This window comes from Biomphalaria glabrata, chromosome 4 (genome assembly GCF_947242115.1).
Source record: "Biomphalaria glabrata chromosome 4, xgBioGlab47.1, whole genome shotgun sequence".
Classification (NCBI taxonomy): Eukaryota; Metazoa; Mollusca; class Gastropoda; family Planorbidae; genus Biomphalaria; species Biomphalaria glabrata.
The window spans coordinates 44,793,572-44,810,768 of NC_074714.1; the positions used below are offsets into that span (position 1 = coordinate 44,793,572).

Below are 17,197 nucleotides of genomic sequence, written 5' to 3' on the forward strand. Positions count from 1 at the left end.
AACACTACGCTTCAATAGCCTACAGACACTACGCTTCAATAGCCTACAGTCACTACGCTTAAATAGCCTACAGACATCACGCTAGGTTATGAATGAGTGTGACATATATTCAATGTGTTTACCCTGAAGCAAGGCTTATTGACATAGACGAAAAGGAAACATATTTAATTCGGTTGTTTTTATATTGAGGTTCCAAATCTATTTTTATAGCTTGGATTATATTAATTGTTGTGATCGCAAAAGTCCCAGTGCAGCTTATTGTCAATACATTAGAATTATGTGAATGAATGTGAATCTTCTACGTCCCGTTGCTAGGGACGGATGCCCCACCCACCTCACTATCGGTACGCCACCGCCACCTCCAGGCACTGACCTGTCGATCCATTCTCCTACTTTGATGTACTTGAACTCATCGTTGACCTTCTGGAACTGGAAGATGTCGTAACGGCCGAGACTGTCGCCGTTGGTGTTGAACTTGACCTCGTCACCGCTGACACCTGGACAGATAGAGAAGAATGAAGTGAACGAGTTAATCACACAGAGATTTTTTATATTGGGATAAAACCCAATCCACATGTTGTTGTTTTTTTTTCATTATTCTAGTATCTAAGTGATTTTCACACTTTGTGAATAGCAGCGTCGTCTTTCGAATTCTTAGCATTGTTTTCTTTGATATTCATAATCAATATTGATTAGATTCCCCTTTCCCCCCCCCCCCTTTTCCCGTTCATGTCAGACATCTAGTCCTTGGTGCATTGACAGTGTCATGAAGATAGAACAACAGTCTTTAACTTCTTCGCTTTATGCCAGGTACCCATGCGAGTAAGCTAGATCTAATGGGCAATTTAAAAATCATGGTGACATCAAGTTAAGAGTCTTCAGTCTCCACAGGGATTCGAACTCAGTTCAGAAGCCAATCACTTTACCACTCAGCCTTCTCTGCAAATCAATGAAGGAACTCATTGCTAGAATATCTTACAGCAACAAGCTTTAGTACTAAACTACAAGATTTTATAAAGATCACATGTGTACATGTTGTAACACATTACTCTAATACTCCTCAGATATGAAGAACCAGACGCTCTACCAAATCATGCTTTCAGTCAGACTGTCATAAATTGTAATTCCTACAGGTCACCAAGGTCCGACCGTAAACACACACATTTATGTCTTTCATCAATAGAGTTACCAAGGTGACCACTATTAGATTATGATGATAGAAGAATGAAATCCAGAAAGTCTGAAATACAGTCTGAATGTGATCATTAGGCTTCTTTCTTCACCTTATTCACCTAACCCTTCCTTCACCTTATTCACCTAACCCTTCCTTCACCTTATTCACCTAACCCTCAGTCTGCTGGACCGTTGGGGGCACCACACGAGGTTCTATCGCTCGTCTTCCTCCATTCCTCTCTGTCTTTTGCCTTGAATAGAATCTCTTTCAATGGCAGGTTCGTCCATTCGTTTATATTTGACTACACTTCATTAAATGAAAGTTAGTTCCACCTTGTGCCGTGGTATATTAAAACTATGTCCAGTGTCTCTAATTCCAGCCTGTTGCCGGAGGGACATGTTTAATTAAAGGAATAACAAAAACCTTCTTTACGAAATAAAACACTTCAAATCGTGAGTTTAAAAAAATATTGAACACGCACTACAAACACTCACAATAACTTAATTTTAATTAGTACCGTCCCAAAAAGTATACTCAAGATGTAGTGTGAAACTATTTTGATCGACCACGCTTCAGTCTTCCCCCCTGCTTGTACACCCTTACTTTTATATTAACCTTCACAATTTCCGAGAAGTAACTTGTAATCTATTTTTAGCACTATGAATGCTTGTGTGTCTATTTATATAGGTGGAAGCAATGCCTCGTATCTTCTCGACACTAATGTGGAGACATCCTATATTTCTTGCCAACCGAGAGGACACTAAAGTAAACTAATCATTAGAAATTAACACATTTTAATCTAGAGATATAAAGTTCCTTTTTACATTTCATGTATTCGCTTTAAATGTGTGTATTGTAGCCAGAATGGTGAATGTTAGACTATTTCTAAATATATCTTTAGAAAACTAAAACAACTTAAGATGGCACTATTGATAAATCCAAATGTATATTAATGCTCACAAAAGAAAGATGAGTTACTTAGAGAAAAAAATAAATAAAAAAAAATACGTAAATCTCGATCTATAACTTTCCAGTCTTAGCTATATTTTTGGACATCAATTCACAATAGGATAATTTCCCATTAGGATGAGAAGGGAAATAATTGGCGAGATTTCGAAAAGAATGGGGAGATAATGTGAACAAAAAAAAAAGGACAAGAGAAAGGTGGAGATGTCCAATAAGAAATGTGTGTGTGTGTATTTATATATTTATAGCAAGAATTAAGTATAGAGAAAGGAACAACGAGAGGAGAGAACGTAAGACAGAGAAAAACATGAGAGAAGAGAGTAGGAGGTGAGAGAGAGAGAGAGAGAGAGAGAGAGAAAGAGATTAAATTGAAAAAGAAAGTTAAAAAAAATGGTAGAATAAGAGAAAGAACCAAAGAGATAAGTACAGCGAGAGAGAAAACAATAAGAGAAAGAGATATTCGAATAGAGAAAGCAAGAAAAGATAGAAATAAATAAACAGAAAAAGAGACCGAGAAAGAAACAGAAGAGAGAGAGAGAGAGAGAGAGAGAGAGAGAGAGAGAGAGAGAAACGGAAGTGGCAACACAAATTCTAAGGGGAGCTACTGTGAAGGTAGAAGCATATCCAAGCAACGCGTTGTTTTGAGTACATAAAAATGACAGCGCGAAGCATTGTCTTGATCTCATGCCTATCCGTGCATTAACTCACGGGGCCACACAGGAAGTCTGTCCCATCATCTTGGAGCTCACGGTTAAGCACGATATGATTGTCTGGGATTGAATCATCCTTACAGCAAGATCTATGCCATGGGCTCAAATCTGATTTAGTGGGGGAAAATGTGCACTTTTTTTTTTCAGAATATTTTACTATTTTGTGTCAAAGTTGAATTGTTTTGAGTACATTTAATGGACTTCATTCTTAGCACAGTTTCAGGAACATCTCAAGTTGAAACAGACAATTTCTAATGAGCAGCAAGGTCTAAGTGCATTACTGAATCACCTTAGATAACACTACCCACAGCATGCGTGTCATCTGACTATGTCCACTGCCTGCCTGTCATATGACTATGTCCACTGCCTGCCTGTCATATGACTATGTCCACTGCCTGCCTGTCATCTGACTCTGTCCACTGCCTGCCTGTCATCTGACTCTGTCCACTGCCTGCCTGTCATATGACTATGTCCACTGCCTGCCTGTCATATGACTCTGTCCACTGCCTGCCTGTCATATGACTATGTCCACTGCCTGCTTGACATCTGACTCTACCAACTAATGAATACTTGATCATATATTGAAACAAAAAAAAGGTTGGGGACAATAGTCTTGAGGTCAAATAAAGTGTCATCTCCGAAACAAATCAACAACAGATTATTTCTTAACTAGTAGCTTAGTTTGGTTGTTTTTGAAGGGAAAGGTTTCGGTTCATCTAGTCTATCAATTAAAGGAATAGAGAGTCTAGGATTAAGGATTAAGTCTCTTCCACAAAGACAAGTTTTACAAGAAATGCACCAATGTAAATTGCTGGCCACAAGACACCCTCGTTAAGCGTGGGCCAAAGAAACATGACCTTTACATCATCTGCCCTATCTGAAAGGTCTGAAAGGGGAACTTTACTTTTTTCAGACCTTGCCTTTACGGCAGATGATGTTAAGGTCATCTGTTTATTTGGCCAACGGTTAACGAGCAGGGCCAGCACAACGACCAATCGCCTTTACTTTCCCCCAACTCAAGTCAGGCACATATTAGAGTTGTGTGGATTCAGGGGTGCCCATAAAATACCGAAAGTCAAAATTTAAGTCTTCATCGAGATTCGAACCCAGGGCTCCAGGTTCGGAAACCAAGGATTAACCACACAGCCACCGCGCCTCCTTCCCCCCCCCCCCCCCCCAACCAAAGTGATTAATCCTGCATAATTGTGTGTTGAAAACTTCCTGAATAAAAAAGCTATCTATTATCGATCATATGCCATATGTTTAAAATGTAGAAATGAGAAGGAACTATTTTGTTTTTAATAGATTATCTAATGGCCGATTTGTTTATCTGTAAGTCATACATACAACTTGCGCAGGGTTTTATTTTTTAAAAATAAGAAAAACGTACAATAGAATTTAAAACAAAAAGGCTTATACAAGTTGTAATAGTATCAATTAGTTTGGATCAGTCATGTCATGAAATTTATAATAGCTCTAGTCTAGACTAAAAACAATAAATCTGTGCGAGTAAAAATATTTTTACTAATTGCTTTTTTTAAAGTGCTATTCAAGCTTTTAGCTGTCTCACTACGTTATGGTCCTATCCCTTGTATCGACAAGTTGGGGAATGGAAAGGGGGGGGGGAAGGAAAGGGATTTCTGGGTGAATTTTACCGTAATCTCTGTTTAAAAGCATTTAAAAAAGGGGGGCGACCTAGATTCGAACTCATGGCTCAAGCCTCCTCAAGCCGACATACTATTCACTATGCTATTGAAGTGCTTATGAAAATGGAAGATTGTATTATTATATTTTGTTTGTTTCGAATGTTTTTTAAAGCGATAACCTATAAAAGGGGACTAATTCAGCTTATACCTTCACTTGTTGGAGATAGCAAACAAAGTAATTACCAATAGTTAATTAACTGATAGGTTATTTTTTTTTCGCTGATACGTGAGTTGTCTGGTAAAAGAAATAATTGAGCAAAATTTCATCTTGATCCGATATTAGGAGTTGGAAAAATAACGTGTACAAACTTTTACCAGACAGACAGACAGAGTGAGTAGATAAAATCTTTGTTAAAAAAAATGACATCCTGGTCTTTCGAAAATACATGTACTAAATAACCATTTCATGAATATTAGTGTTGAATTGTATTATTTTTAGATCTTGTAAACCAGATTACAATGTTGTGGTTATTATAAAACCTTTAATTATTCTAGCTTGCAACTTTACGTATACTATCAAAAGCCTGCCTTTTTTTTTACTGTTTCATTGGACTACCTCCCAGACACAGGAAAGGTGATGGGGGGGGGCGATCAATTCTGGTTAAGGATCCCTGATTTATTAGTCCGTATTTTTCTCTTTAGAACCAAATAATTGGTTTGGTAGAAAATGGTGGAAAACCGAATGCGACATTGGAATAGAACAGAAAAAGTGTCGTTCAGAATATGTATTGATTGTTACCGAAACTTTTTGAAAATTGTCAGCTATTTGGAATGTGAAATGTTAAAAAACGTTTTGAGAGAAAAAAAAATACAACTGTTAAAGAACAAAATAAAACAGATGTTAAGCTCGATGAATGGCGTATCCTAAATAGATCAACATTGCTACAATTCAACATTTATCCAGCAGATAATCTGCAAAGACTGAGTTGTGGATAAAGCAACTGGCTGTTTCGTATTCTAATAGAGTTCTTGTCTTAGGATCACGTGACGCAGCCTACGAAAACATCCAGTCGCCTGTTCAAATGTCGAGGAGACATCTAGTGGACAGAGCAAAGGCCACAGACTCTATATGTAAACAATAAGAAAAGTCAAAGTTCGCAAGGACCACGATTAGTTGAGCAGAGTTCTTCTACGTTATCCAGACTTCCTCAGTTGCATAGCTTGCTGTCATTGAATTGAAATACAGCGACGGGCAACCAACAAGACAGTTCTTTCTGTTGGCTGTTTTATTTCTTGGGTTCTAAATGTTTTTCTGCTCCAGTGACGTAGCTAGCCAGGGGAGAGGGGGGGGGTCAGAATTTGAAAGTCTCCCCGGACAACACTTAAAGGGGGGTCCAAATAAATGTCTTACTAAAGGCTAAATTCCTTTTAGTTATAAACTTGTATCAACAATAAAGATAAGAAACAATAATTGACCATTTTAAAGTCTCAATCGTATTCAGCTGTAAGAGAGAAATCGATTGCTGTTTGCTTGTTCCCACAATCCTCCACGTACACCATCCTCCTGCACCCCCTCCCCACACCAACTCAAATCTCGCCATCATCCCCCCCCCCTCCCCCCATTCTTCTGTGAACTTAAGATTTCGGAAACATCGCTCGTAAAGCTTCCAGAAAAAACGCTGGACTGGTCACTTTTATCACTAGCTCTGGAGGTTGACAATCCTTGAGGAGTCGGTGTTAAAAGCCTTGAAGTATGCAATTCTGTCCACTCTCCTCCACTGTTCTTACACAAACACACACACACACACACTCTCGCAACTCTCCGTCAAAACAGTCGCCATTTTGAAAAATTAAAGTATGTCTAATTCTATCACTGTGAATTGTGTCAATGTAATTGTATCAGTGCATGAATCGTGTCCATAAATGAATTATGTCGGTATATGAATCGTATTAGTAAATGAATTATGTCACGGCATGAATCATGTCAATAAATGAACAATGTCCGCACATGAATCGTGTCAATAAATGAATTATGTCTGTGCATGAATTGTGTCAATAAATGAATTATGTCTGTACATGTGCATGAATTGTGTCAGTACAATAATTGTGGTAATGCATGAATGATGTCAGGGTGTAAATTAGGTCAGGTCATGAATTTTATCAGTACATGAACTATGCCAATGCATTCATTATGCAAGTCAGTGGTTCCCAAACTTTTCCCTTGATGGAACACTTCACGCCTTCGAAGTATTTAGCGGAACACTTTGCTTTTTGTTTCAGAGAGATGAACTCACGTGATGGCCTACTAGTTCATTATTTCATTAGTTCGTGAAACTTCTGTTCAGACCTCACAGTACACTCGGGTCTCGCGAAACACTGTGATGTCAATGCATACGTTAACCAGGTGCTTTTCCCCGAGGGCAGGTCCCACAAATTTGGTATGTTTTGTGGTGGTAGACATTCTCAGACCTTTGTAATATTCAAACTATTAACTCCCTCAATTCGGTGCAAGAGTACTAATATGTTTGTGATGGATTAAAGCATTCTGGTCATATAGAGATATTTTGTCTTTCTTCATTGTTTGGTTTAGTTGTAATTAACTCTAGGAGCTTAAGTCAATCTTGAGTCTTTCCAGATCAGCTGTTCGAGATTAACATGCAGACTCTTCTGGCATAACACAGTCTCAAAGAGGATCGAAAACACGCATTTACATAGAATTTGCAAATTCGCGCACTCAGACACACTAAAAGACATATACGCAGACACTCACTAAGACACACACACATATAATCAGACACCAACTCACGTACATTACGTTTCGCTTTTTAATCGCCCTACTTAAAGGCGTCTCTTAAAACGGTCGTCCCTTAGACAGACTCCTGAGACGTTAAGATAACCATCTCATCCTTGTTTAAACACATATAAAGGAAGAGCTCTTTCTTGGTATCCTATGAATAAACTTACCAACAAACGAAACGTTTCGGATGAACTGCAGAAACACTGGACCCGAAAGCTGTTTGAGAATCGGACATCTAACGAATCCGTCGGTGCAGTAGGCGGCCAGCATATCGTTGACCGCGTGAGCCAGGGCGTAGACCGAGTCAATGACGAACTGGACAAGACCTTCTTGATTGTAGTCCTTCCAGTTCTTCAAGCTTTCGTTACCTGAAACCGAAAGAACAAAAAAATCAATGTAAAACATTCGATTTCCGTGAGTTGCTCCCAATTAAGGTTAGCTCCTGGGAAGAGGGAAAACTCTTGGTAGCTGATTAGTCAAGCTATTGGTTACGCGTGGTGGGGGTCTTGAGTTTAAATCCTGGTGGAGGCTGACCATTTGTTTTCTGAGAGGGTTAATTTACAAAAGTTGAATGGGTAGGGCAACTAGACAGTCAAAAACAACTGACTAACTAACAAACGGTTAAACTGACTAAGCGAGAATCTCGGTTACCTTTCTGTCAAACTGATCATGCGAGAGTCTTGTTTACCTTTCGGTCAAACTGATCACGAGAGAGTCTTGTTTACTCTTCGGTCAAACTGATCACGTGAGTCTCGTTTAACTTTATAAAAAAACAAAATGATCACGCACAGTCTCGCAAATATTTAACAGAACTAACCACCAGAACGATTCATTACATCTGGACATTAACAATCGGACAACTGGACAACCCATTCACCTACACCACTCACCTTAAGATAGGCTAGAGCAGTGGCTCTCCAACTTCTCTGGCTAGGGGCCCATTTATATAGTTAAAACTTCCCCACGGACCCCTAAGTGATAAAGCTAAATAAATGCAGAGTATAGCAGTAGCGAATGTAATAACAGAGTAGCAGTTTGCAAACAGAGTGTTTCATAAGATTAAAATAAAAAATAAAAAAATTAATGACTTAGAAGAGGTTCATGAGAATTTACGAGTGTATCTATCCATGACCATAAAAAATTAAAATATTTCGGCATTAATGGTCCACTGCATCAGTGGATTAAAGACTTTCTGATAGGGAGAGAACAAACTGTAATAATAAATGGCTCTAAATCAACACCGATAACAGTAAACTCAGGTGTACCTCAAGGAACAGTCTTGGGTCCACTACTATTTTTAATTTACATAAATGATTTACCAAATTGCATTACTTCAGGAACAAAAGTTAGATTATTTGCAGACGATTGCATAATATATAGAACAATAAAAACAACACAAGACACAGATATTTTACAAAGAGAATTAGATGAATTACAGAAATGGGAATCAAATTGGAGCATGTCTTTCCACCCAGAAAAATGTCAGTTGTTAAGAGTAACAAAAAAACTAAAACAAATTAATTCCACTTATCTTATTCATGGCAAACCAGTAACACAGACTAAAAACGCAAAATACCTAGGTGTTATAATAAATGAAAAACTGTCATGGAATCCACATATTGATGAAACTACAAAAAAATCAAACAAAGCATTAGGATTTATTAAAAGAAATTTCTATAAATCAAATAAGAACATAAAACTAAAATGTTATTTAACCTTGGTTAGGCCAATAATAGAATATGCATCCTCTGTTTGGGACCCCTCAACTCAAGAAAACATTAAGAAACTAGAACAGACACAAAATAGAGCAGTGCGATTCATAACAAACGAATATTCACATTTGACTAGAATAACACCTTTAGTAAAATCACTAAATTTAGAAAGCCTTCAGGACAGAAGGCTCAAAAGTAAAGTAGCAATAATACATAAAACACTGAACCATAATCTTCAAATACAAAAACAAAATTTAATAAAATACTCTGAAAGACACAAAGATAAAAGCACATTCCTCATCCCATATGCTAGGACAAATTTGTACAAATGCTCCTTCTTCCCTAGTGCTATTAGAGCATGGAATGGGTTGCCTGAGCTAGCCAGGAAAACCAGTGACTTGGCAGAATTTAAGTCATTGGTTAATATGCATGACTAAATGCATGACGCGTAGGACGTAATCATCTTCTTTTTTGAAGTAACGTCTGTATTATATAAGATAAGATAAGAAGACTTAACGAGCCGTTTGTTTATTATTTATGATTAGATTCATAACGGCAATGACTGCCACGTTGTACACAATAAGAAGACTGGAAAGCAGTCAACAACTTCTTTACAAAGACCCACAATGCAAGATATAAATTTGGATTTGTTTTTGAAACCAGACTTTCTATGGTATCCTTGCTCAAACATTGGTTCAACTTTCACAATTGTTTATATTTTAATAACCTGCTCCTGCATTAGTACAGATTCATCTGTGATTGGGATCCGAGTCTGTCCATGCGATAAAGTCGGGAATACCCAAGCGAAGTATGTTTAAAAATCTTTGGTTTAGGTCGATATAGAATAGTACGTAATAGACACGTTCAACAGTAGTGAGGGTCGAGTTTGAGAACCACTGGGCCAGAGCACAAGGAAGAGTAAATGAATACTAAACACTTACACTACAAGAACGCGTTATCTCCCCTACAGTTACAATCATTCTTACAAAACAACATGAAAAATATAAAAAATACTTTTTAAAAAAATAATTATATTTAATGTAATTGTATCAATTAGTTTGGATCAATCAAGTTATTAAATCTGTAATACATCTGGACGAATAATATTAATTCTGTACTAGACAAAATTTCACACATAAAAAGTAGTCAAGTTTCTAGGTTCAATTGTAGTCTACTGTATAACTTAATTTTATAACAAGACTTTCAAATGTAGGTCACACGTAAGACTGTACGCGCCTTATTTCTGAAGGTATCACATGTAAACCTGAGTTGTTGTTAGTCTCAAGGTAGTTGTGTCCCAAGGGATATGAAAGCTATACCGATTCGTACTTTAAAGCACATCTGTAAATGTTAGCATCTATAGCCAATCAAAAGTCAAGGGAATCAATTATTCAACTTTGAGTTAATGAAATCTTCTCTTGCACATTGAGGCTGGAAAAGGGGGGGGGCGGTCGTCGTGATGCGAGGAACTGGGTCGTAAAGGTAAATAATTAAATATCTTTGCATGCCCCCATCTCATATAGGCACCCCACCCCTACACACTTCTGCAGAATACCTTTCCATTTAAAACGAGAACTGTCCGCTAGCTGCAGAGTCGTACAATCTGAACTATGTAGGTCAGTTGGTAGTCTTATTGGACCAAATCTAATTAGTGCAAACGAGGGTGATTACAAGAGTGAAGTCCATCCGTTAACAGTTCATTGAAACACAAGTAGGCCTATACACACATGCCTATAGACACACTCAAACACACACATACATAATTTACATACATAGCTATTTAATCTCACTCAAGCTCGCAAACACCACACAAACTTGTTTAGGCAAGTGCTGTTTTATTATTTCACACCAAGTATTGAAACTTTGAAAAACCCAGTTTTGTATCAATGTAGCCTACTTAATTTATTTAGACATAATGTGCAAGAAAGCCTTTAAACGGCTAGAATAAACAATGAATATAGATCTACTCTTGCGTTAGGGAGGCTTATCTCACTGAAGAATCTTTCGTGATGCTTTTATCTTTTCTCCTCTCTCCATTAGTCTGCCTCTATTTTTTGTTCTCTCTCTCTCTCTCTCTCACTCTCTTACGTATCTCTCTCTCTCTGTCTCTCTCTTTTCCTGTCTCACTCTCTCTTTGTGTCTATATCTCTTACTTCTTTATCCCTCTGTCTCTCTGGGACTTTCTTGTCCGCTGACCTCTCTCTCTTTATCTCTCTCTCTCTCTCTATTTCTCTCTGGGTTTCTCTACTTAACAAAGATGAATGTTCATATTCACAAGACAACAGATAAAGGGCTATCCCCCAAGAAGGTCAGGGAGAAATGTTAGACGGTGCTTACTAATGGAGCCACAGAAAAAGGGGGTAAGATGAAATGAAGAGTTAAGGGTCAGTATCATGTCAGGCCAGTATTGTCACGAGCCTTATTGCCAATTCTGTCTTGAACTTAAATGTATCAGAACTTTCTCATATTTTCAACTTCTTATGTTCACATTTTAGTAGTTAGTACTTTCCATTCTACATATACTGAGGGAGACTATGTAGTCACTTCTACAACTTTTCTTTCAGTAACCCCGTCGAAGAATTGGACACCATTGCTGACTCTTTCACAATCTAAAACCTTGTGTGTTCATTCTCAACCATTCAACTTAAAAAAGATCGGCCTCTTCCTTGACACCATTTATTGAATGCAATTGGGCTGATTGCTCCAACAAGTTCACTTACGACAACATCTGGATCGATATAAGGATAATAAAATTCTTTTTTTTTTAAAGTTCGAAAAAATACAATAAAATCAGTAACGTGGGAACAAATTAAAAAGGAGTCCCATGATTACAATAGAAAAATTTCGCAAATCAAACAAGAAAATAAAACTACAATGTTATTTAACTAAAGTACTCTTACACTTTAAAAGGACGCGGGTCACACCTTCCTCTGATGTAGCACGATGTATTAGTCAGTTTTGATCAAATTTTCACCAACATGAGTTACCTTCTCTTGTGAACGCAAAAGATACAATTAGGAAAGTCTGCTGTTTGTCAGGACGTAGATTCAGTAATACTAAATGTCTCTAACCACCTAGACCTTGATGCTACCTGACACAACAGACTGAGTGCCAAGGCACTGTTTCAAAACTTCGCAGTCTAAATGTAGAAAATGTAGAAAATGCTTCTTGAAGCTATACATCTATTTCAATTTTAAAATTTAACAATACACAATTATGACAACACTCACACTCGGCTTACAAACACTCAAATACTACACACAGACAATTGACTAACATATACAAACATCACTCACAAAACGTAAAGCCCATCGTTGCATCTCAATGGCACATTCACCCAGACACATTGACACATTTAACCAGACACATTCACACATTCAACCAGGCATATTGACACGTTCACAAAGATACATTGACACATACACCCAGACACATTGACTCATTCAACCGAACACATTGACACATTCCCCCAGACACATTGATACATTCAACCAAACACATTGACACATTCAACCAAACACAATGACACATTTACATGTGAGAATCATTTTAAATACGAGAAACGGGGGAGGGAAGAGAAGAAGTCTCGATGTCCAGATATAGCTCTATGTCAGAGTTTCAGCCTGACGTCATATTTCTGTAGAACGTCCCAGTTTCTTAGATGACCGAAGGCTTGTACCAGTGGGAACTAGAGAGATGTGTTATCTATTACACTAAGCAAATACTATTGGTCCAATAGTGTGGCTATTACCACATCACAAAAAACGGTGTCCATTGGTTCTGGCTGTAGACTTGGGGGCGATCAAAGACAAAACAGTAGGGGTTACGTTTTCTAGTTGTTGTTTTTTTAACATTTTTTATTAAACTTTTTATTTTAGTCTCTTTTTACGCTCGTCTATAACTTGTTGACTATTTTCTAAATTGTTTAATACTAGTCATTCCATAAATGATCGCTACTGTTGATAACTTAGTAACTTTTAGTAAATTCGTAAGTTTTGGTAACTTAGAAACTATTGTTAACTTGGAAACTTATCGGTTACCATACATACAGAAAGCTATTAACAGCTCGGAAAATTTCTAACCTAATTATTACTTTTTCTTTGATGATTCGATCATTCTTTTGGAAAATCAATATATATCGGACTATATAAACTAAGAAAAGTTCCCCTTTCAGACCTTTATTAATAAGACTTCTATATTTTACACTAAAGTACATTGTTCCATCTATGTGACTCGTTAGAATTAACTATTATATTATTGAATGCACATGGCCTCCCTCGTGTAAATGTAAGACAAAATCAATTTATGAAACAAAGTATGAATATTTAACAAAAGTATCTTTTTAAATAAAATAGGAATTGATTATTTATATATTTTCCAAAGTAATATTGTATGGTTATAAGCAGGGCCGGTCCTACAGGTTGCGGGGCCATATGCGAAATGGATTGCGCGGGGCCTAATTTTAGTTGTGATAAGGATAATAAGTGAAAATTAAGATTTGTATTAGAAAATAAATTCGTCTTTGCATTTTATTCATACTTTATTGAGTACAAAATCACTGTAAAATTAACTTTACGAGCCAACTACAGTAGATAATAGTTTTCCAACAAAAGCCGATAAACATTCAGATCTGCCTTTTAGATTTACTATCGACTAGCAAAATATATCGCTTTTTTTTTCTAAGAGGTCAAGATAGATTTACATCAATATTTGTATGCTAGTGACTATTGAAGTAAATTAAATATTTGAAGTTCTAGTTTTGGTTAAAATTCGGCTTATTATTACATTTTTATTAACTGAAAACTGACAATGCCTTTTTTTTAATCGCGAGTAGGATTGGCATTTTCCATATATTGAAATGACAATTTTGTCTGTTTTAAGATTTGCATCAGTTTTCAGAAGATTTTAATAATCTCAGGACATTTTCATGACTTTTTCTTATACTTTATAATTTCAGGAGAATTCCAGGAACCCTTTAATAATAAGTTAAAATGGTTAAATTAAAAAATTTACACCTGGAATTCGCATCGCGCGGGGCCTATGAAAGTGCGGGTCCCACTGCGGCCGCATAGGTTGCAGTAGCCTAAGACCGGCCCTCGTTATAAGTAGTTATGTAAGATTTTTTTCCTCCAAAATATTTAAACCCGCTATGATAGAGGGAATAGTATCTAGAAAATATGGACTAAAATGACGTTTTAGATCTTGCATGCTTTTGTCCTCTCTTTCTAAACCCACAATTTTTTTTTTTAGTTTTTCTTAAACAATTTTTTTTGACATCAGCCGTCTAGGTCAAATATGCCCTGGGACTTGTCTTGCAAGCAATTAGCCCATGACTCGGACTTTTGGGTTTCAGAAAATAAATAGATTTAAAAAAAAAAAAAACAGGGGGAGGAAACTGGTGAAATAAGATTAAGAACAGAAACACGGTAGCGAGAGGGAATCAATACGTGACGTGTGTAGCCAGCGGGGCTGCCTATTTGTTCTCCACAGCGGGAGATAATGCTGGGGATTGAGAAACACAAGCTACTTACTTATTGCAGGCCTCTTTTCTCAGAGTTATGCGCCCTTATGATATGATTATATGTATAGACGTGATGTTTTATATATATATATATATATATATATATATATATATATATATATATATATATATATATATATATATATATATACATAATACTGTGAAGACGGGTTTATCCGAATTGGTAAAAATGTTATTTCTTTAATAGAGATACATTTAGCTATTGTTGTTTTTTTTTTAATTTATCTTTGGGTCCCTCTCCCTCGGTCTCCACCATAAACCAAGGAACATTTATGCCAAGTTTTATCAAGATTGGTCAAACGGTTTGTATTTCTGTGTGGGACATACATACATACATATATACGACTTACTTTCTGCTCTATATATTAGAGGTGTGACATAGGCAAGGAAAGTCGAGGCAGAGGAAGCGAGCAGGGACTGCTGGGGCAAACTTACAATGTTGTTGAATGTTTTTGGCAATGCAATTTTCTACTGATTTAAAAAAACGTACATACTTCCAACTATGAACAGCTCTCTGTTCCCGGGCACGATACACAGTTCATCAGAAACTGAGTGATGCCCGAGATGTTAAAGTTCGTGTTGGGGAACTGATCACTACTGACTTTCTACAATGTTTGATAAACAACGAACTGTGTGGACATTTGTGACTAAATAATCATAGAGATTATAAGCATTCAAACAGAACGAGAGTGCCCTCGGATATCGCACTGTTTGTTGTTTCTTGTTGTTTCGATGTTGAACACTTTCTCTCGGTTATTTTTTTTTACACGATTTACAGGATTTTGCTCATTACTATTTCACTACCCTATTATGATTAAGATTCAATAGATTTGCTGTTTGTTATTAGAAAATGTTGTATTTGGTATAGAATTAAATTTAATGAGGTCAAATCAACGATTGTATCGTCGATTAGGAGAGAAAGAGTTTAAAAAAAGAATCATTCTCGCAATCTTTTTTAACTTTTACACCTCAATTTAGTTTTGTGTTTAACTGCAAAGCTGGAGAGCTCTAAATGTGATTAGAATATACAGCCTCAATCATACATTTGCATGGTCACAAGAAGACATTGATGGCCACTTTTTCCTTGTCTATACCTGGGATTGACAACGCTCCATTGGAAATCAGACAACTATTCTGACAAAAGAAAAGGAAATAAGACAACTATTCAGACAACTATTCAGACAACTATTCAGACAACTATTCAGACAACTATTCAAACAACTATTCAAACAACTATTCAAACAACTATTCAAACAACTATTCAAACAACTATTCAAACAACTATTCAGACAACTATTCAGACAACTATTCAGACAACTATTCAAACAACTATTCAAACAACTATTCAAACAACTATTCAAACAACTATTCAAACAACTATTCAAACAACTATTCAAACAACTATTCAAACAACTATTCAAACAACTATTCAAACAACTATTCAAACAACTATTCAAGCAACTATTCAAACAACTATTCAAACAACTATTCAAACAACTATTCAAACAACTATTCAAACAACTATTCAAACAACTATTCAAACAACTATTCAAACAACTATTCAAACAACTATTCAAACAACTATTCAAACAACTATTCAAACAACTATTCAAACAACTATTCAAACAACTATTCAAACAACTATTCAAACAACTATTCAAACAACTATTCAAACAACTATTCAAACAACTATTCAAACAACTATTCAAACAACTATTCAAACAACTATTCAAACAACTATTCAAACAACTATTCAAACAACTATTCAAACAACTATTCAAACAACTATTCAAACAACTATTCAAACAACTATTCAAACAACTATTCAAACAACTATTCAAACAACTATTCAAACAACTATTCAAACAACTATTCAAACAACTATTCAAACAACTATTCAAACAACTATTCAAACAACTATTCAAACAACTATTCAAACAACTATTCAAACAACTATTCAAACAACTATTCAAAGAACTATTCAAACAACTATTCAAACAACTATTCAAACAACTATTCAAACAACTATTCAAACAACTATTCAAACAACTATTCAGACTAAAGAAAGACGATACAGGGAATAAAACAAGGCCAAAAAAAAAAAAAAAAAACTTTCTGGAGAAAACAAAGTTTCAGAAAAGAGAAGTCCACAGACATACAGATAGGCACATTTGCATATAAGCTAAGACTGGCTCACTTCCTCTCGCTCTCTCTCTCTCTCTCTCTTTATCGACTTCCCCATTCCCCTTTTTATTTGCAGGCTATATAGCAGTCTATGCATGCAGCCTTATTCAAACGAACAAAGTTGTCAGCTTGAGTTGATAATTACATTTTTTTTTCTTATCCGCTAATTATCTGCATCTCGAGAATTATTTTTTTTTAAAAAGCAAACTATTTTAATTTGTTAAAAACGTTTTTGTAGCTTCTGAAGTTTACACTGAAAATCGCGAGTACGAAACAATTAGAACAGTGTCTCTCAAACTAGTACAAGTGAAGCACTCACCCCTAGACACACACACACAAACTACGTTGGCGACATCCTTAACCAGCTAGAGAGCGGGCTAAGGAGAGCGCTTTAAGCCGATTATTTTCCTGTATTCTAAACTTCAGAAACTAATTTTACAACGCATTAATTCTGCTAGTAAAAATA

At 36.2% G+C, this 17,197-nt stretch overlaps 1 protein-coding gene across 1 annotated transcript in view; it reads right to left on the reverse strand.

The window, feature by feature from the left end:
* Positions 1 to 17,197, reverse strand: part of LOC106068234 (metabotropic glutamate receptor 8-like) — a 203,220-nt gene that overhangs the window by 33,598 nt on the left and 152,425 nt on the right. The window contains exons 7-8 of the mRNA XM_056027372.1: positions 7,461 to 7,661; positions 374 to 497 (exon numbers count right to left, since the gene is read on the reverse strand). Of these exons, the coding sequence (XP_055883347.1) occupies positions 374 to 497; positions 7,461 to 7,661 (325 nt within the window). The remainder of the gene's footprint in view (positions 1 to 373; positions 498 to 7,460; positions 7,662 to 17,197) is intronic.